Consider the following 20,697-nt stretch of genomic DNA (forward strand, 5'->3'; position numbering starts at 1 on the left):
AGCCGCGATCTGACAGCGGGTGGGAAGGTGACGTCGGGACAGTGCGTGACTAACGCACGCACCGCCCCCATGCGACATCACAGCCAGTACAGCGCCCGTCACAGTGGGGAGTGTCAGGGCGCACAATGCGCCTCCTCCCCTCGCTAGTATCCGCCCCGGAGCCGCGGCAAAGGTGTAAAAGAGCCACATGCGGCTCCGGAGCCGCGGGTTGCAGACCCCTGCTCTAGTCAAACACTCTAACCATTACTCCACCTGCTCAAAAACCTAGATCCTGCTCCAGTCAGGCAGGTATCAGACATCAATATAAGCTTAATTTCAGTCCAAAAGCCAAAATATGTTATCTCTTAGTGATTTACTTTATCCCATCTTGCTAGATGTTCAGCAGAGATTAAGGTGAGGCAAAATCACTAATGTGTGAGTCAGCGGTAGTGGTAAGAGGAAAATGTTAATGCGTGTGCATTCCTGGGTGGTTTTTCTCACCTGTCTCTACCATTTGATTTTCGCGGGAGAAAATTAATTTCTCCCCTATTCTCATACTCCATTTAGAAAGAAGAAAAACAAGACACAGGGATTGAATCTCATGTTAGGCATACTCAAAGAAGACTTGTTGAAATGAAAGGACAAGAGTAACTTAGGTTTATTAATTCCAGTGGGTCTACTCTTGAGTAAAACTTAGTTGGCTCCAATGCATTTCATTATGTAAGAAAGAATCCTATTTACTAAAAGTCTGACTAAGTTTCCGGAAAAGAAAAACATTGCGACACTGTCCCAATGAATATCCTGGTTTTCTTTTCCAGCTTCTTTTGCCTCCGGGTTAAACTCAGTAGTCAGTCATTTTGCATATGCACAACAACAACAATTAACTCCTGGGTAACTACTAAAGGAATGTGTGAGTGCCAATTGCCCGTTTGTCAGGTAGATGCATGATGATGAATCAGATCATCCTTTTAGTATCTTTGGGCGGAGATAGTATGTTGAGAAATGGAAGTGTCCTTTATCCCAAAAAATTATTTTGCCAGGGGTTCCAAAAACAACATCCTGGAATGTTGTAAGAGTTGTTTGTCTTCGAAGGATTTTTCACAAAGCCTTTTAGCCCTTGCCCGACCGGTGTGGCATGGGATTCATTTTCTGTTCCAACTTTTAGCAAGCGGGAAGTTCCAGCTGTACATGTGCTCAGGAAATGCATAAAGAGAATTGCACTGGCATGTTTAGAAACAAGTGGAACACACCCCACCAAATAAGTTATTATAATGACAATTAACTCCTTCTAATTATTCATTAAACAATTTACAGTGGTACCTCGGGTTACATATGCTTCAGGTTACAGACTCCGCTAACCCAGAAATAGTACCTCGGGTTAAGAACTTTGCTTCAGGATGAGAACAGAAATCGTGCTCCGGTGGCGTGACGGCTGTGGGAGGCCCCATTAGCTAAAGTGGTGCTTCAGGTTAAGAACAGTTTCAGGTTAAGAACGGACCTCCCAAACGAATTAAGTATGTAACCAGAGGTACCACTGTATTGCATTTCTACTCCTTTCCTTCAAGAAGACAGGCATTGCCCTTCCACTAGATCTTCTCGGCAGTGGTCCTGGTGGGTAGGTTTGGCTGAGAGATAGTGACTTTCGTAGTGTGGTTTGTGACTGTGTGAGAATTTGAACCTGGGTCTCTCTCCAGTCCTTGCCCATCACTCTCTAACCCTAAGGATTACCCTTGAGGGGGTACTGAAAAATTGGAGAAGGTGGGCATTTATTGCAAAAGAAAAGGAGCAGGGACTGAGCAACGGGAGCTCACTCTGTCGCGAGGATTCGAACCGCCGACCTTCTGACTGGCAAGTCCTAGGCTCTGCGATTTAACCCACAGTGCCACCTGTGTCCATCTTACCTTTATAGGTAACCAATAATTATGTCTGAGGCCACATCTGCACCAATACATTTAAAGTACTACTGTACTGCTTTGACAGTCCTGCCTTCCCCAAAGAATCCCAAACCGGAGTGGTGTAGTGGTTAAGGTTTTTGACTAAGACCTGGGAGGCCAGGGTTCAAATCCCCGCTCTGCCATGAAGCTATCTGCAATTGCTAAACTTGGAAGAATAGGAATCCTGTGCTAGCCTCCACCCACCATTCAAATGCAAAAGAGAGCGGCCTAACCTCTAAGTTCATTGAGCTATGGTTCATTGAGCTAAATTCATTAAGCTATAGAAGCATCTCTCAATCTCCCTATATCCTTATGTAATCAGGGCAACTTACTGCAAGTCTTTAACCAGCAATACCAAGAGCCCTGAGCTTGTCTGTCACCACCCTCACCCCCAAGAACAAAACGTACCCATTGATTGACGCTGTCCGCTTTAAACTGTTTACAGTACTGAATTTTACATTGTTGTAACCTGCCCTGGCACCTGATGTTAAAAGGGCTGGTAATGAATTCAGTACATTATACCGATGACGATATTGTTCTTCTGGCATCTCTTTGTTCCATTGTAAAACTGTGTACAGCAGATTATCCTTTTTTCCAGTCACCATAACTTCTTCTGAACCCATGAAGTGAGCATGCTTTGAGGAGAGGTCTTCCTAGCATTCTCAGTGCCCGATGAGAACTGTCTCAAAACTCTTAGAAGGCCATTGAAGAAGAGGCCTGATATCAAGGCTGTTTATTTATTTAGTACATTTACACCCCACCTTTTCTTCCAAGAACCTGAAGGTGACGTACATGGTTCTCTCTCCCCCCCTTTTAAAAAAAACTCCTCACAACGACCTTGTGGGGTAGGTTAGGCTGAGAGGCAGGGACTGTCAGCATGGAGAGGGCATGGAGGCCAGCTGGCTAGCCCCAACTGGGCCGTCTCCTTCCAGTCTTCCTGCTTCGAAGACCACCGGCATCTGTTCCGACGTAAACCAGCGACCCAGACTTCAAAGCCAGGCACACTATCAGCAGAGCGAACTGCGCACACAGAATAGGTGTGAGGCTTGTGAAAGCATACTACAACTACAGATTTATTAATCATAAATCAGGACAAAGAAACATGTCTCTCTCTCTCTCGTCTTCTGAGAGAGATAGGGAAAAGCAAAAGCTATACACACAACGGAAGTTCCCAGCAAGCTGTGCTGGAATGTAAACAGACATGTGATGCGCCACAGTTCCACACGTCTGCTCCTTAAGGTGGAATAGAAATGTTAACAGGGACTGTCTCGAGATCACACAGCAAGCTGCATGGCTGAGTGGGGATTCAAACCCTGGTCTCCCGTGCCATAATGCATCCATCCAGAGATGGAAAATAACCGGGTGCCAGTCACATTTCATGACAGGCCCAAGCAGCCTTTTGCAAGGAGTTGGAGATGTCTGGCCACCACATTTTGGCCCCTAGCATCTTCATCTGGCTAGCTGGCGCAGCTGCCAGGCAGCTGTCTTGTGGGGCGGCACGGCACCAAACGAAACACGCTTTTTGGTTCTGCGCAAGCCAATTGATTTGCGCAGGAGCTCGGCACCCAAAGGCAGCTGGTCTGAGGGGCACCTAGGCATTCCGTTGTGGTGACTGAAGCCGAGGTTTAAGTTGCCATTTGGCTCCCAGCTTTTAAATCTCAGTTTCTAACACTGTAACCATCAAGCCACACACTGTCTCTCGCATCTTGTTTTTCAGCATAGCCAAACAGATGCCTCTGAGAAGCCTATAGGCAGGACATTTCTGCCTAGCAGATCCCTTTTGCTGCGTGCCAAGAATGTCCAATACCCATTTCCTAGATCTGCATGCTTTTTGAGAGCCGACTTGCAGGGCAGCTTGGTGCCTTGGCTTTGCTCCTGGAAAACCCCGACTTTATACCTCTTCTGGTGCTCCTGTACACCAGACTCTTACAGCAGACCTTTCCAAACTGTGTGTTGGCTGCATTGTTCAGGTGTGTCGCACGAACACTCCCCACGCAGCTCCCAGGGCTGGAAAGGGGTTAGTTTAACCCAGGCATAGGCAAACTCAGCCCTCCCAAGATGTTTTGGGACTACAACTCCCATGATCCCTAGCTAACAGGACCAGTGGTCAGGGATGATGGGAATTGTAGTCCCAAAAACATCTGGAGGGCCGAGTTTGCCTATGCCTAGCTTAACCTCTGGTTTGCTAGTAAAACTGAATTACTGTGTCACGAAATGATGCATGTCTAAAAAGTGCGCCATCAACATGAAAAGTTTGGAAAGATCTGTCTAACAGGAATATAACTGTCTGCTGCCTTCATCTCCCCTACTTGTGCTGGACCCCTGAAGAGGCGCCAAACGACAGAATCAACAGCCTTCTCATTTGTTGCTCTTAGCCAGCGCAACACCCCTGACTTTATTTTAAGCCTCTGTTTTCCTATGCTGTTCTTTCGACTTCATTAACTCCTGCACCCAGCTGCAAACGGGCAAGAGTGTGCTTGATCCCTGCAGAGCTCCTTACTAAGTACACATGCATTAAGCCCGCATTTGCAAAGAGCACAACAGAAGACTCATGCAGAAAAGCTTTCTGCCCTGCCCAAATTGCCATGTAGCTTGAAAAACAGCTGATCAGTATTTAAAGTGGCCTATTCCCAGCCTCATCTGATGTTGAAAGGAAGCCCCTTTATGCGGTCTTCCCTAAGAAAGTTGCAAAACTGTGAAAAGTTTCTTCTTTTGGTGATTGCTTCAGGCTTTGTCTCGCGCACGCTGAACTTCCTGATTCTCAACTCTGGGCAATGGGATAAGAATACTGAGGAAGGAAATGCCTTGCCCTGTATTTTCTTAAAGATTGTGAGTTATTTTGGAATTGCCAAAATGTTACACAAGTTTCTTCCACCATTAAATAATAAAAGAAAACAGAGTCAGTTGGTTGCCACATCTCAGCGTGCCAAGTTCCTTTCATTTTCATTTTTTGCAGCAGAAAGTGTCACTGTCAGCACACTCTTGGAAATCCCTTCCTGATCCTGGAGGAATTTTTTGGGGGGGGGAACAGGCTAACTCTAGGCTGCCCAAGGTTGTGCCAATCGGTTATATGTAAGCAGTGTGCGGTTTTGCACCATGTAAACATCGCTTTTTAAATGACCTTCCTTAAACTGAATAAATTCAGTTCATTATTATGAATGAGGGAAGTGGCTTCTTGGAAGTGTTCTCATCGGTGGTCAAGGGAGAAACAGCCATCTAAAAGATGCTTTTTAACAGCACAGCTTTAGCAGAAGCATGGAATGAAATTTGAGAAGTACCGTAGTTTGGTTCTAGAAATCCTATAAAGTGGCAGAGTTGCTCTCTTTCTCTCCCCTGAACCTCATAGTGCCCTTGACCTCCCATAAGGAGTAGATCCTGCCACAGTTCAAGGAACAAGTTTTTTTCTCAGCAATGCACCTTACCTTATGTCAGAGAACCATAGTTAACTTCCACAAGCAGAACATAACAGAAGAGGCTGTAGAAAGGTACAGGGAAGGCTTAATTAAGCACACCTCTTGATTACCCTTGCAAGGCTAATGCAATTTTAGGCTGCATTAATAAGACCATCAGGAAGCTCTTCCAGTGCTTGACCCAAATCTACCCTTCTATTAGACCTGATCCTGTCCTCTGGGGCACAAGAGAACAAGTCTGTGCCCTCTTCAGTGTGTCAACCATGCAGCTATTTGAAGAATGCCGTCATGTTCCTCCTTCAACCTTTCCTTCTCCAGGCTAAAGATACTCAGTTCTTTCCATTGTTGCTCATAAGAATTGCTTTCCGTTGCCCTGCTTGTTGTTGTTTCCTTCCTTTGAACCCCTTTCAATTTGGACAAAAAGATCACATTCAATATAGCTCAGTAGTAGTAGTAGTAGTAGTAGTAGTAGTAGTTTTTGTTGTTGTTAATCCATTTTCAATGTTAATTACTTAAGCTTGCCACTTTTATTTTTTAGATAGACTTCACATGCAGTTTGCAAGATGACGCCAAAGCATGAAAAACAGGTAAGTGCTTCAATTTGTGTGTGTGTTGCTTTCTTAGTTTGGAAAGGGTGTTTTCCTAGAAATATGGAGCTTTGTTTTATACTACTAAAAGCAGAAATGTTCTGCAAAAATACTTCTGGATTGATCAGCCCACTATTCAGTGAACAGCTTTCAACTTGGGTGTGACTATATCACCAACCAGCACTGAGTAAACAGGGCAGCTTATATCTGGGTTAGCATCTTAGGAGACAAAGTAGGTTGTGTAATTGCTGGAATGAAGAGATGGCAGAAATAGTCCCCCTGGGGGAAGTCCCAAGTATCTGGCTCTTTTGCAAGCAGGGGACACAACGAAAGACAATTCTGCTGACATAGGCTGTTCCTCAGTGCTTGGAAGCAAGTTTGGGAGACCTTTGACCCTCCAGATGCTGCTGAACTACAGCTCTCATCATCCCTGAGCATTGGCCATGGTCGCTGAGGTTGATGGGAGTTGTAGTTCAGGACAGCCAAAGGTTCCCCACCTCTGGCTTATAAGAGCCATGTGTATAGACTGGCTCCCGGACAGGAGTTGACTCCTGCTATGCTCCTTCCTGGTCCTTTTAGCTCAGCGTGACATGGCAGCTAAGCCAAGGTTAGACTCAGAGTGTCGTCCAACCTAAGGATTGTGGTTAAGGAGGGGAGACCTTTACTGCGATCCCAGATTCTTGGATCTCTTGCTAAGCCAACCTTTGGCTGAGCTGCTATGCTGTGTAGAGCTAAAAGGACCAGTGATGGGAGCAATCCAGCAGTAAATTACACCAGGTATGCTGGAGTTGACCGTTAGCAAAAACAGGATCTGCACAGGAGGGTCATGCCTAATGAGACAGCAACTCATCTCTGGCAGGACTTGCCCCCGAAGCAGTTGTGGAGACTGAAGGTCCCCAACTTCCCACAGCTGCCTAACTCCCCTCGTCTTCAGGCTTTCCCCCACCCAAGCAATCTGAGATTGCGCCTGCGTGAAGCTAACATCTCTGCTCTTTTCATGCCTCTCCTGGTTCTGTGAGACCAGGGGGGCTTGTCGCAGCAGGAGGGAGAGATGCCTGTGCCTCTTCACCAGACGGCCTCTTCTCTGCCTCTTGGCTTCCCTCCGTTCCTGCTTCTCATTCTGGACTTCTCTCTGCCACAGACTTTCCCCCCACTCACTAAACCCTGCTACCTCTCAGCTTCCCATACCTCCTCCTCCCAGTCTGCTCCCTCTTCTCCCTCTGACATCTCATTGCTGTCCCACCACCACTCCTCGAGCTCTCAGTCTTTGTCAGCTGGTTCGTCTGCATCCAACCAGTCCGGGACAACCAGGGAGGAGCAAATGGGCTGCAAACTGCTCCCCCAGGACTTAGCTCATTCACACTGAACCATGGTTTAGTGTGAGACAGTAGTTGTGATCACACTAAACCACGGTTTGGCGTGAACACAACTACTGTCTCACAGCCTAATGCATCTCAAAGGATTGTGAAGATAAAAGAGGGGGCCATGCATATCACATCAAGCTCCTTAGAGGAAATATTGCCAATAAATGCATCTCATGCTTCTGAACAATCATGGCGTGTGCACCCTCTGGCTTATCCTGAGTCAGGCCATTCATTCAGTTAGTTCAGTGCTGTTTCCTTTGATTGACAGGGTCTGTAGCCCCTAGAACAGGTCATTCTCAGCTTGACTTCTTGACATCCCTCTAACTGGAGACTTGGGGGGCTGAGTGTGTGCTCTCCCACTGATTGGCGGCCCTCCTAATTGTCGCCAACATTGCTCTCACATGGGCTTTAACGAAGAAGAAATCAGGAGCTTCGTTTCCCTCGTCAAAACAATTTTTTGTGTGCAAATAAGCCCACAAGGAGGGAGTTCCAAGTTGCCCTTGTTAAATGTTTGGGGGCAGGCAACAGCCAACAGCCTTTAAAATGCAGAACCCCTGTTACGTTATTGCTGATGGATCTTCCCATTAAAAAGGCATTGGAATCGAGGCACAGTGGCATTAAGAAGAATTTGTAGTTCATGCAAGCAGCAAATGTAGAAATAATACGTATATATATGGGCCTGGTGTTTTATTTTTTTTAATGAGCCCAAACCAAACGGACACTTAGGTTCAATGAGACAGAACCAAAATCACATGCTGCTAATGGCAAATAATGTGGTTATAATTGTATATGGAGCGACACCTTGATGTTTCTAATCATCTTTAGGGCTAATGTTAGGGACATAACAATGCCAATTTATTGTGAGCTGTTGGTTCAGTGAATGAAAGTTAGAATGAAAAACAGCTGTCTGTCTTTTAAAGTGGGTGGGGATCTCGGGCCCCAGGTCCTCTCCAAGCCACACTTTGAGACCCTCTCCAAACCACACCTCCTTTCTAGCCAGTATACCTGTAGGAGCGTCTCCACCCCCATCGTTCAGCCTGGACACTGAAGTCCAGCTCCGAGGGCCTTGTGGCGGTTCCCTCACTGTGAGAAGTGAGGTTACAGGGAACCAGGCAGAGGGCCTTCTCAGTGGTGGCGCCTGCCCTGTGGAGCTCCCTCCCACCAGATGTCAAGGAAATAAACAACTATCTGTCTTTTAGAAGACATATGAAGGCAGCCCTGTTTAGGGAAGTTTTAAATGTTTGATATTTTATTGTATTTTAATTTTTTTGTTGGAAGCTGCCCAGAGTGGCTGAGGAAACGCAGCCAAATGGGTGGGGTATAAATTATTATTATTGCCACACCCCTCCCTCCCAGCCTTTCCGCCCTCTGAGTGTTTTTGCTTGATTGAAATGTCTCATTGAACTCATGCTTCTTGCTTGTCTGGCAGGAAGATAAGGGAGAGTCATAGGGCCTCATAAGAGAGAGTCATAAAGACAATCCTACCAAGATGAAATATACATTTTCTGCACCCACCCTTGCCTCTGGCCCCTAACTCCCAGAATGTCCTCAAGTCAACACAGTCCCCAGGCTGCAAAAGATTACTGTATTTTGAGGGAAGCAGGAATTTTTAACTTTCGCTTTTCATTTGAGGTCTTGCTCATTAGTGGCAAGCTTGTGGGGAAATAATTGACATGGAATCCACAAAGGGAGTTGCTCTTTGTACAGCAGGTGTAGTTTGGGGAAGTTAGCAAATTTGAAAATTGCCTGAGAGATGGGTTGCCACTTCTCCATCCCGTTTCAGTGGCCGGCTGCTTACGGTAGTAGCTGGCCAGTCCACTTCCCCTCTGCTCTACTGTTCTCACACCCCATCCCCCAATATATTGACCTCCAATTGGTAACATGCTAGGCGGTCCACCCCCCCTTCTTGCCCACTTTTTTGGTAGAGAAACACCCCCTGGCTTGATTGGGAACTGGGCTCGGTAAACAGGAAGATGTGAAAAAGTAAATAGTTTGGATTGCTCCAGATTGTGCCTCCAGCGATTTTAGGAGTGCGCTGAAGTCTGCACATTTTCTCTTAAAAAAATTTTTTTTTTTCTTAAAGATTTCTTAGTTTACAAAAATACATGCTTTTTCTTTTTTTTAAGTTGTGTTTTCTACAGTTTCGTTTGTAGTGAGACATTAGTGTTGCATGCATTATTAGCTTAGGAAGAAAAGAGGGGGAGGGTGGGGAATAGGAGTGGGATCGGGTGGTTACGCTTCTATTCTTCTGCTTAGTGTATGTGTGGGGTTTTGTGTCAGCATCACTTGTATGCGTTCTCTTACTACTGTATTCACTTGTTATATTTCCTTGGTGATGAGAGAGGTTGGGGGTGGCCAAGGGTGTGATTAGTTGTCTTTGGTTGGCTGTAGTGAGATTTGTTTTTGTGTGTGAGTGGGGTGTGTGTGTGTATTTTTGGATCAGGTTAGCCAGATTGATTCTCATGCTGTCAACGGATTCTTTATTGTCTTGTTGGGCTATGTATGTGATAAAGAGGAACCATATTGGGGTGAAGGCATCTTCTTCTATTTGTCCCCATGTCAGTTTCAGTTTACAGTAGCTTGGTTCTTGAACGCCTTGTGACTTGAACATTTTGGCTCCCAAATGCCGCAAACCTGGAAGTGAGTGTTCCGGTTTGCGAACTTTCTTTGGAACCCGAACGTCCGGCGCGGCTTCCATGGCTTCCGAGTGAGTGCATGAAGCTCCTGCAGCCAATCGGAAGCTGTGGTTTGGTTTTCGAATGTTTTCAGAAGTCAAACAGACTTCCAGAATGGATTCCGTTCAAGAACCAAGGTACAGTAGTACCTCGGGTTACATACGCTTCAGGTTACATATGCTTCAGGTTACAGACTCCACTAACCCAGAAATAGTACCTCGGGTTAAGAACTTTGCTTCAGGATGAGAACAGAAATAATGCTGCGGGGGCAGCGGGAGGCCCCATCAGGTAAAGTGGTACTTCAGGTTAAGAACAGTTTCAGGTTAAGAACGGACCTCTGGAATGAATTAAGTACTTAAACCGAGGTACCACTGTACGGCTGTATTGGTTAATTTTTCCAATAAGGCTGTTTCCCATACTATGTGATACCATTGGTCCATGCTTAACTCCTGATGGGTCTCTCCAGTGTCTGACTATGATGCTTCTGGCTGCTGAGAGTAGGTGGGTTATGAGCACTTTATAATGTGAGTGGGCATCATTATCTTGGAAGGTGTTTAGTAGGGCCCATTCTGGGGTGACTTCTAATACTTGCTTAGTTATCTTGCATAAGACGCAGGTGGCGCTGTGGGTAAAAGCCTCAGTGCCTAGGGCTTGCCGATCGAAAGGTCGGCAGTTCGAATCCCTGCGGCGGGGTGCGCTCCCGTCGTTCGGTCCCAGCGCCTGCCAACCTAGCAGTTCGAAAGCACCCCTGGGTGCAAGTAGATAAATAGGGACCGCTTACTAGCGGGAAGGTAAACGGCGTTTCCGTGTGCGGCTCTGGCTCTGGCTCTGGCTCTGGCCAGAGCAGCGATGTCACACTGGCCACGTGACCCGGAAGTGTCTCCGGACAGCGCTGGCCCCTGGCCTCTTGAGTGAGATGGGCACACCAACCCCAGAGTCTGGCAAGACTGGCCCTTACGGGCAGGGGTACCTTTACCTATCTTGCATATTTCTTGTATGACTGATGTCCAGAAGAGTTGGATTTCAGGACATTCCCACCACATGTGGAGGTATGTGCCTGTGGAAGTGCATCCTCTCCTGGAGTTTGCACATTTTCTAACTGGCTGCCAATCATCCAAAATCTGACTAAGAGTTTTCCGGTTTCTGGAGCCTGCCTTATGCTGTCCCTTCCGCTGACCTGGCCACCACTGCAGCAGGTCGCGGGGGAAATGTAATTTTCCCAGGGCTCAGGTGCCATGGCCTGGGGAAATTATATTTTTCAGGGTACCAAAAGCTAGGCTTCTTGGTGTGGCCTCAGTTGGCAGAGAATAACTTCTCCTGGCTACCCAAAAGTTTCATATCTGAGTCGTTTTGAACTTGGGTCTGCTCAATTCATGTGCATATTATATCTCTTCAGCTGCTAGGGGAAGATAAGGTGGCAGCTAGTTCTGTTTTTCCCCATTGCTAATTGTTTCTCAGATTACTCAGTAGTTTGTAGCTCCATGAATCTGCAAAACACAAGTCTATGTATCATCTGTTGTTTCCTTCTTTCTTCCATTTCTTATAATGCTTACTCACTGCAAATTTAATATTCTTCCTGATATTATTTTTCCAGTGTGTGTGTGTGTGTGTGTGTGTGTAGCCATAGAATACTAATTTTCACATTCTAGTCCAGTGTTTCCCAAACTTTGGTTTCCAACTGTTTTTGGACTAAATGCCCATCATCCCTGACCGCTGGTCCAGCTAGCTAGGGATGTAGTCCAAAAACAGCTGAAGACTCAGGTTTTCAAAACACTGTTCTAGATTGTCACTTAGCTGTTATTGCTGCTTATAGTCATAGATCAGCACTGAGGAACCTGTGTGGCCCTTCAGATATTGTCGGACTACAACTCCCATCATCCCAGGCTAGGACTGTTAGGAAAAGGAGAGCCATTGTTTCTGCACCTCTGCCATAGATGCATAATCATTAGAGAGCTCCTCAGCAAAAGTGTGTGTTGTTCTGAGTGCTTGTTCTAGAACATGGGTTTTCTCGAAGCACAGAATGGCAACCATCTTTCTCTCCATCCCTTCATGGATTTCACAGCCTTGCTAAAATCATTGTAGCAATAGTGGGAATAGTGTGCTAACCTCTATTTCCTTAGAAGACTGGGGAAGCAAGGCGGGAGGGGAATTCCTCTTGAGTAACAAAGAATTTAAAATACCACCTCACTTCTGCCCCCTCTCCCGATTTGGGTATTGCTGATTGCCACCATTCAGTTCATTTGCAAAACCTCGTTTTTATATTAGGTACTGTAATTCATGGCAAATAAAATAATCAACCAAGGTAATGCAAATATATTCTCTATTCATTTTATGAAAACATTCTAGCTGGCTTTTCTATGCCAAGTGTACTTAAGGTTTAGAGAACCAGTTTGATGTAGCTGTTAGTGCTGGACTAGGACCTGGGAGTGCAGCCATGAAGTGAGCCAGCTACTATCTCTCAGCTGAACCTACCTCTCAGGGTTATTGTGAGGATAAAATGGGGAGGGTGAAGAGCCATGTACACCATCTTGAGCTCACTGGAGGAAAGGTTTAGGGAAGCTTTTAATGTTTAATAGGTTATTGTATTTTAATATTCTGTTGGAAGCCGCCCAAAGTGGCTGGAGAAACCCAGCCAGATGGGCGGGGTATAAATAATAAATTATTACTATTATTATTATAAATGTAATACTAGCACTCCCTGTGGCACCTGTCCTAAAAGACCTACATTGGCTCCCAGTACATTTCCGAGCTCAATTCAAAGTGTTGGTGCTGATCTTTAAAGCCCTAAACAGCCTTGGCCCAGGATACCTGAAGGAGCATCTTCACCCCCATCATTCAGCCCGGATACTGAGGTCCAACTCTGAGAGCCTTCTGGCAGTTCCCTCACTGCGAGAAGTGAGGTTACAGGGAATCAAGGATAGTGGCGCCCGCCCTGTGGAACGCCCTCCCATCAGATGTCAAGGAAATAAACAACTGTCTGACTTTTAGAAGACAAGGCAGCCCTGTTTAGGGAAGTTTTTAATGTTTGATGTTGTCACTTTTTTATTATTAATATTCTTTTGGGAGCCGCCTAGAGTTGCTGGGGAAACCCAGCCAGATGGGTGGGGTATAAATAATAAACTATTATTATTATTATTATTATTATTATTATTATTATTATTATTATTACATAGTGTGTCTGGCTGCTAACCAGAAGGTTGGTGGGTCAAGCCCACCCAGGGACGGTTGTGGGTAGGATTCCTGCATTACAGGCGGTTGGATTAGATGACTCTTGAGGTCCCTTCCAACTCGACAAGTCTATGATTCTAGGAACATCTTAGAAATCATTTCCCTCGTGCTTAAGCTGGGCTCTGGAAAGCAAAGGGAGCCAACAAGATTCCGCAGGAAGACCAGTTTGGTAGTCCCAGTAAAGATATTGCCTAGCTGTTTAATACCCCTCTTGAACCATTTCCAAAGATTTTTAGCAAACAGGCAGCATGTTAATTGGTTTACCAGTGCCAGGATGTCTGTGTCACCAAGAAGGGTTTGGTGAACCCCCACTATTAAGTACGTAATTATCTGCATTTCATTTCCCTCTGACCTCTTTTTTTTTTTTTTGCACAATATTTTCCCCTCCCCAAACCATGTCTGTACCTATAACTCAGGATGTACCTATAACTCAGGATAATATTCCATCCATCTGATGAAGTGGAACACATGCACAATCAGTTGGTTAGACTTTGTTGTTGTTGTTGTTTAGACGTTTAGTCGTGTCCGACTCTTTGTGACCCCATGGACCAGAGCACGCCAGGCACTTCTGTCTTCCACTGCCTCCCGCATTTTGTTCAAACTCATGTTGGTAGCTTCGAGAACACTATCCAACCATCTCACCCTCTGTCGTCCCCTTCTCCTTGTGCCCTCAATCTTTCCCAACATCAGGGTCTTTTCCAGAGAGTCTTCTCTTCTCATGAGATGGCCAAAGTATTGGAGCTTCAGCTTCGGGATCTGTCCTTCCAGTGAGCTCTCAGGGCTGATTTCCTTCAGAATGGATAGGCTTGATCTTCTTGCAGTCCATGGGACTAGGTGCCTCAAAAGCTATTTCTTGTTTTTTTGCTGCACAGGCTCACTTGGCCGCTCTTCTGGAAATCCCTTTCATGTATGTGGTGAAAGGAGGTTGTTGCTTCTCAAAAGTAGATTCTGCAATGAATTGGTTAATCTCTTGAGAAGCCACAACAATCCTTTGCTGCTCTTACTGTGAACACTTCTAGAATTCGCTCCCACAGTAAACAGTGGTGGCCACCAGCTTGGACAGCTTTGAAAGAGTTTTATCTCACAGAAGATAAGATGATCAGTGACATCTACTATACCAGTAGTAGACACTGCTAAAATTTGGGGTTGGCTTTTACAGCCCAACTTTCCATCAAAGGATTTAAGTTTCCCCTAAGTCCATTATCTTTCTTTTTCTGTTGCAATAGAGTTCCCCTGCCCCCTTGCAAGGAGGTGAAGACACCGAACAAAGGCGTGCAATAAAATTATTATTATTATTATTATTATTATTATTATTATTATTGACTTTTAAAGACTTTAGAAATTGCCCAGCCCCTTCACCAAAGACCACCCAAAGCATCACACACGTTACAGAAAGAGGCAGGCTACAACAGTTTAATAATAGTATTATTTATATGCCGCCCATCTGACTGCATTGTCCCAGACACTCTGGGCTGCTCCCAACAAAAAACAGTAGAAACACAATACAAAATCAAGCATTAAAATCTTCCCTGAAATTTGAGATTGTAGCTTGTCGCATGTCTGACAAGATCAGTCAGGATAATGTTCACTGATTGCATTACATGGCCAAGGCGGCCATTCTTTTGAGATGGTAAATACCTTAGTTCTTGAATCCAGATCACAGACTGGCCCTATTCATACACAAAATAAACCCTCAAGAGACAGGATTTGTAAGGGAAAAGAACCACCAGGAGAGGTTTTCCCAGTCCTTGGTCAGAGGAAATATTTGGGGTCGTTAAGAGTCAAGATGATGTCAGGATTGCTCTCCTGTGCTATTTCAGACATGTGGTTTATATACATATGTAAGTATGTTTACCTCGTGCACTTAGGATCACTTGTTTTATATTTGAGACCTTAGAATTCTTAGAACAACTGAGTACCAGTTGCTGGAAATTTACAAGTGAGAGAAATGTTTTTGCACCCAGGTCCTGTTCCCAGACTTCCTGAGAAGCACATTTCCTGACTCTAAGCACATTTACTAGGGTATAAGCCCTTTTAAACACACTAGGACTTCCTTCTGTGTAAACGTGTGTAGGATTTTGCTGTAAAATTGTATTTCTTAAGAAGGTAGTCTTTAAAAAAAGAAGAAGTAGATCTGTTGCTTGTTTAAGCACTGGATATGGGAGAGTGAGAAGGACAAAGGATCAAGGTAAGAGAGAAAGCAGAGAGAGAGAGAAAGTGTAAATATAGAAACAAAAAGCTGCCCAGCCTACCAGCAATAAAAACAACATGTATGAAAGAGAAAATACCTAGCTAGGGCCCTTTGAAATGAAATGGGGAAATTCCAAGGAGAAAATACCTCTGTGTGTTTTTCCATAATGTGTTACCTGATGTAGTTTCCTGCATTTTTCAACTCAAGCTAAAACTTCATACAGCAATAGCGAAGGTTGACAAGTGGTATTGGGGTCTTCCTCTGGCGGGTGAAGGCACTGCCTGTCTAGGAAGGCGAAGGCTGGCTGCACTTCTTCTGCTCTATGGTTTGTTCTCTATGATGCAGTTGTGGTCGGTGTGGGGTGGGCGGGTTCCAGTGCTCACCTGATCGTCCCATCACTGGCATCGCTGTATCTTACTGAGAGGTGGAGGAGCGAGGTGGCAGCAGGGTCCGTGTTGTGCAATCTCACCATCAGGAGCACTGGTGGGTTTACACCATGCTAACCTTCCCTGTCTCTTGGGTAAGGCATAGCAACTCCCATGATGGGAGGTCAGGTAAGGGGGAAGAGTGTTGTGCAAAAATAGAGCCGTTATAAGTTGTATGTACTGTATTTTTCGCTCTATAAGACGCACCAGACCACAAGACGCACCTAGTTTTTGGAGGAGGAAAACAAGAAAAAAATATTCTGAATCTCAGAAGCCAGAACAGCAAGAGGGATCGCTGCGCAGTGAAAGCAGCTGTTGTGGTTTCTGGGATAGCTGCGCAGCCTGCATTTGCTCCATAAGACGCACACGCATTTCCCCTTACTTTTTAGGAGGGAAAAAGTGAGTCTTATAGAGCAAAAAATACGGTAAGTCATAAGCCAAAACATTGCCCATTACAGTGGAACTTTGATTTTCGAGTGTCTGGGAAGCGGAACAATTTGGAACATGAACGCCGAAAACCCAGAAGTAATCGCTTCTGTTTTCAAATGTGCCTTGGAAGTCGAACGGCTTCCACTGCATGTTTTCCCATTTTTTCAATGGATTTTGCCGACCACCCATGGATCCTTGGTTTTCAAATGTTTTGGAAGTCGAACGGTCTTCCGGAACGGATTACATTCGAAAAGCAAGGTTCTACTGTACCATGATTTGGCAGAAGCTTTCTTGATTAACCTAGAGCATTAGGCTAACATTCAGATTGGTTTTATATTTGAAAAGCAAAATATTTATTTATTTATTTATTTATTTATTTATTTCATTGTGCTGGGGAAAGGGCATAGAAACCTTTGACAGTGTTCTGGTTTGTCATGTAAATAAAAGTTGAATTTCCCCTCTTGCCTCACCTGGACTTTCCCTTTAGATAACGTGAAGCCAGATCATTTAAATAAAAAGGTTGGGCCTGCCAAGATTAACTAAAAGTCTGTGGCCTCCAGGCAAAGGTTTCTTTTGATCTCCTGCTCCCTCACCCACACACATCCCAATTATCTTTTGTTTTCTTCAATGAGGCAATTTGGGGGTGAGCAATTATATCCACAGACTGGTAGGTTTGAGCACTAAACTCAAAGCTCAAAGAATGGACTTCGCCCTGATATGAGAATATGGATAACGTTTTCATGCGCTGAAAGGAATCTGTTTTTCACTGGGTTTTTCCTCAAACTATGGCCCGGAAAGGTGTGTGGGGATGGAAACCCAGAGGGGAATGGTAGCATCTAGAACAGGCATAGGCAAACTCGGCCCTCTAGATGCTTTGGCACTACAACTCCCATCATCCCTAGCTAACAGGACCAGTGGTCAGGGATGATGAGAATTGTAGTCTCAAAACATCTGGAGGGCTGAGTTTGCCTATGCCTGTTCTAGAAGCAGATGGTGCCTTACCCCTCCAAGACCTCCGTAAATTTCAACGGAATTTATATCGCTCTTTCCTGGGGAATTGCCTCTGTACCAGCCTCTTACTTGCTCACAGGAGCTGAGATGGCTTTTCACCAAAGGGACTAAATTCTGTACAGTTGATGGAGTTTAACAAATGTTATGGGCAAAACAAAAAAAAATCCTTCCAGTAGCACCTTAAAGACCAACTAAGTTAGTTCTTGGTATGAGCTTTCGTGTGCATGCACACTTCTTCAGATACACATGTTATGGGGTTCAGTATGGTCCAGCTCAGCATTGCCATTCTGGATCACCAAAAATAGAGGATCTGGTACACTTTTTATTATGCTGTCCTTTCTATTGAGATCTGCGGATCTGCTACCTTGAGCCCCTTAGTGTTGGAATTACTAATAACAGCTCTCCTTTCAGCATTCTTTCTGTATTTTTATCTTGTGAACTGCTTTGAGATCTTTGGATGACGGGTGATCTATAAATCATCACCACCACCACCACCATCATCATCAATGTGTATTGGCCAGAGAAGATTATTATCTGACGTTTAGGACTGTGAAATTTGTTCCATTGGCTGTAGGGAGGTGGAAGACACTTGCCATTTGAGATGATAATGAATGTTAATACATGTTGATCAGTAGTAATAGAATAATTTTAATGATATTTCAGTATGGTTCAAAGTATTTTGCATGCACCTGCTTTGTTATTACTGTTTTAATGGTATGTGTGAATGGCCTGATTGACTTAACGAGCATTAAGCTTTGTGAATCAGGGCATACAGCGCGGATGGCACTGTGGTCTAAACCACTGAGCCTCTTGGGCTTGCCAATCAGAAGGTCGGCAGTTCAAATCCCTACGATGGGCTGAGCTCCTGTTGCTCTGTCCCAGCTCCTGCCAACCTAGCAGTTTGAAAGCACACCAGTGCAAGTAGATAAATAGGTACTGCTGTGGTGGGAAGGTAAACAGTGTTTTTGTGTTCTCTGGTTTCTGTCAGGGTGTTCTGTTGCGCCAGAAGTGGTTTAGTCATACTGGCCACATGACCCAGAAAGCTGTCTGTGGACAAACGCTGGCTCCCTCAACCCGAAAGCGAGATGAGCACTGCAAACCCGTTGTCGCCTTTGACTAGACTTAACCATCCAGGCATCCTTTACCTTTTACCACATGTGTTAGTGCCTATGAAAGAAGGCTCCACTTAACTAGATCTGTTCATTGTCATGTGGGCACTGGTGCTATGCCCAGGATGGGAATGACTAAGAGGTGCAACCTGGCACATATATTACACACCTGGGGGCATAGGAAGACTCATTGGAAGCTTCCTTATGCAGAGTCAGAGTGCTGATTGATCTAGCTCAGTGTTACCTACACTGTCATCAGCTCTACTGGGTTTCAGACAGGTATATTTCCCGGTCCTGTCTTGTGATGGCAGGGAGTGAACCTGGGACCTTCTGTGTGTGATCTATCACTGAGCTGCAGCCTTCCCCCACAAACTACTGAGCTATGGCCAGGGGAGAGCTAATCCTCATCTTAGAAGAATTTGGGTCTTGTTCCTTTGAACAAATGCTTCTGTTTGAACAAATGCTTTTAAGCCACTGCTTTGCAGTGTCAACCGAGGGCACTCTCTGCTCCTTTGAGTTTCATTCTTCTTAAATTGTTTGCTCAGCAACAGCGGCACAGGTGAGCTTTTCTAAGGAGACTCCCCACCTGTTCGGCAGCAGCTGTTGCTGGCATAAACCGGACAGAAAATTCCTGAAACTGTAGCTTAATAATCACACATTGGTTCGCTGGAAATACACTGCATTATTCAATTTAGAAATTCCCCTTTGGCGAGCTGACAAGTAGTTTTTCCGGACATGTGCCACAGGCAGGATGAGTCATGGCTTTTCATTTTGCTTCCTTATTTCTCCCCCCTCCGGAGCCCTTATTTAAAGTCTGTGACATTGGCTAACAATAACAGAAGTGGCTTGGGAACGGCCTCCTTCAAAACTCTCTTAGAAGAAGGATTCTTAACTTGCATATTCAACACTTTTTCATTATTATGCGCTTGCAGGAATTTGTCACGGTCTTGGTGCGAGACCCTCGGATAAAAAAGGAAGACTCCTGGCATTCACATATAGACTATGAGATCTTCATTCATGTAAGTACACCAGCTACAGGGAAATTTGCTTTTGCAGCACTTTTGCTCATGTCCTTTGATCGCTGTATACATATGCAAACTGTGTCTTACAGCGCATGAGACAAGCGGTGTCTTTAAACTGATGTGTGTGTATGTGTGGGGGGGTTGCTAACCCCCAGTTCAGGGGTCCGATCAGCCCCTCAAGCCTGTTTTTCTGCCACCTTCCCTCCCAGTTCCACCCGTTTTGGTGGCAGCAGGAAAAGGAAAATAAAAAAAATAAAGGAGAGACAGAACTGTCGCGGTCAGTGTCTTGACACACACGATCCTTTCCCTGGTTATCAGCTCTGATGCAATGCTTTTGGTGTTTCTACATGCCCTTGAGGTTTAGCTGTGGTCTCAAGCCTTTAATGTGGCATGTTCTGACCTGCGGAACTCCTTGCCAGTAGAAGTTTGGCCATACAATCCAGAAAGGGCCCCTGCCAGCCAGTTCTTAACCCAATGGTGTCTGACATTTTTTATTGCAATGCTGTGTTTTTAGTCTGCGTGCTGCCTTGTGATGTTTTCCTATGAAAGTGCCAATTATGCCGCTGCCCAGTGTACCTGAAAGAGCGTCTCCACCCCCATCGTTCAGCTGAGGTCCAGCACCAAGGGCCTTCTAGCAGTTCCCTCACTGTGAGAAGTGAGGTTACAGGAAACTATTGTGACTTTTAGAATACATCTGACATTAAAACATCAAACATTAAAACTTCCCTAAACAGGGCTGCCTTCAGATGTCTTCTGAACGTCAGATGGTTGTTTATTTCCTTGGCATCTGATGGGAGGGCGTTCCACAGGGCGGGCACCACTACCGAGAAGGCCCTCTGCCTGACAGATGACCCCTCAACCTCTGTTTAAAAACCTCCAGTGGAGGAGAAGCCCAAACCTTTCTTCAAGACGCAGAAAGGTATCTGAAGTTAAAAAGAATACAATTTAGTCCTTGGGAGTGTTATCCCCCCCCCCCTACTGAAACACAGGCAGTTTTATTTAAGTACATAGGGACTTACTCCTGGCCCACACTGGGGGGAGTGCTATTTTGAATAACTTGATATTTTTGCTAAGGCAGTTTATTATTGGGTGGTTATTGAATCCTGTACCCTAGTTTTACCTGCTTCAGATGTAATGGCCAAGTCTGAAGGCTGCAGCCACCCTTTTGAATTTCACCCTCTTGTTTGAATCCACATACCTGCTCTTTTCCCACACATCAGTTCTTTTCATCCGCTCCTGGTTTGTGCAAATTACAACTTGCCCAGATCTGATTTCTTGGCATAAATTGGGTGGAAAGGAAGTGTAGCATTATGCACAAAAGTGTCATTTCTGA

At 45.1% G+C, this 20,697-nt stretch overlaps 1 protein-coding gene across 2 annotated transcripts in view; it reads left to right on the top strand.

Moving 5' to 3' along the window:
* Nucleotides 1–20,697, top strand: part of SNX10 (sorting nexin 10) — a 47,993-nt gene that overhangs the window by 9,459 nt on the left and 17,837 nt on the right. Inside the window, exons 3-4 of one of the 2 annotated variants that reach the window (XM_083706111.1) lie at nt 5,862–5,910; nt 19,275–19,361. In XM_083706111.1, coding sequence (XP_083562237.1) covers nt 5,887–5,910; nt 19,275–19,361 — 111 coding nt within the window. In that variant the 5' untranslated portion in view covers nt 5,862–5,886. The remainder of the gene's footprint in view (nt 1–5,861; nt 5,911–19,274; nt 19,362–20,697) is intronic. The other variant, XM_083706112.1, reaches the window with a different exon arrangement.

The sequence above is a fragment of the Podarcis gaigeae genome (assembly GCF_964106915.1).
Source record: "Podarcis gaigeae genome assembly, chromosome: 12".
Classification (NCBI taxonomy): Eukaryota; Metazoa; Chordata; class Lepidosauria; order Squamata; family Lacertidae; genus Podarcis; species Podarcis gaigeae.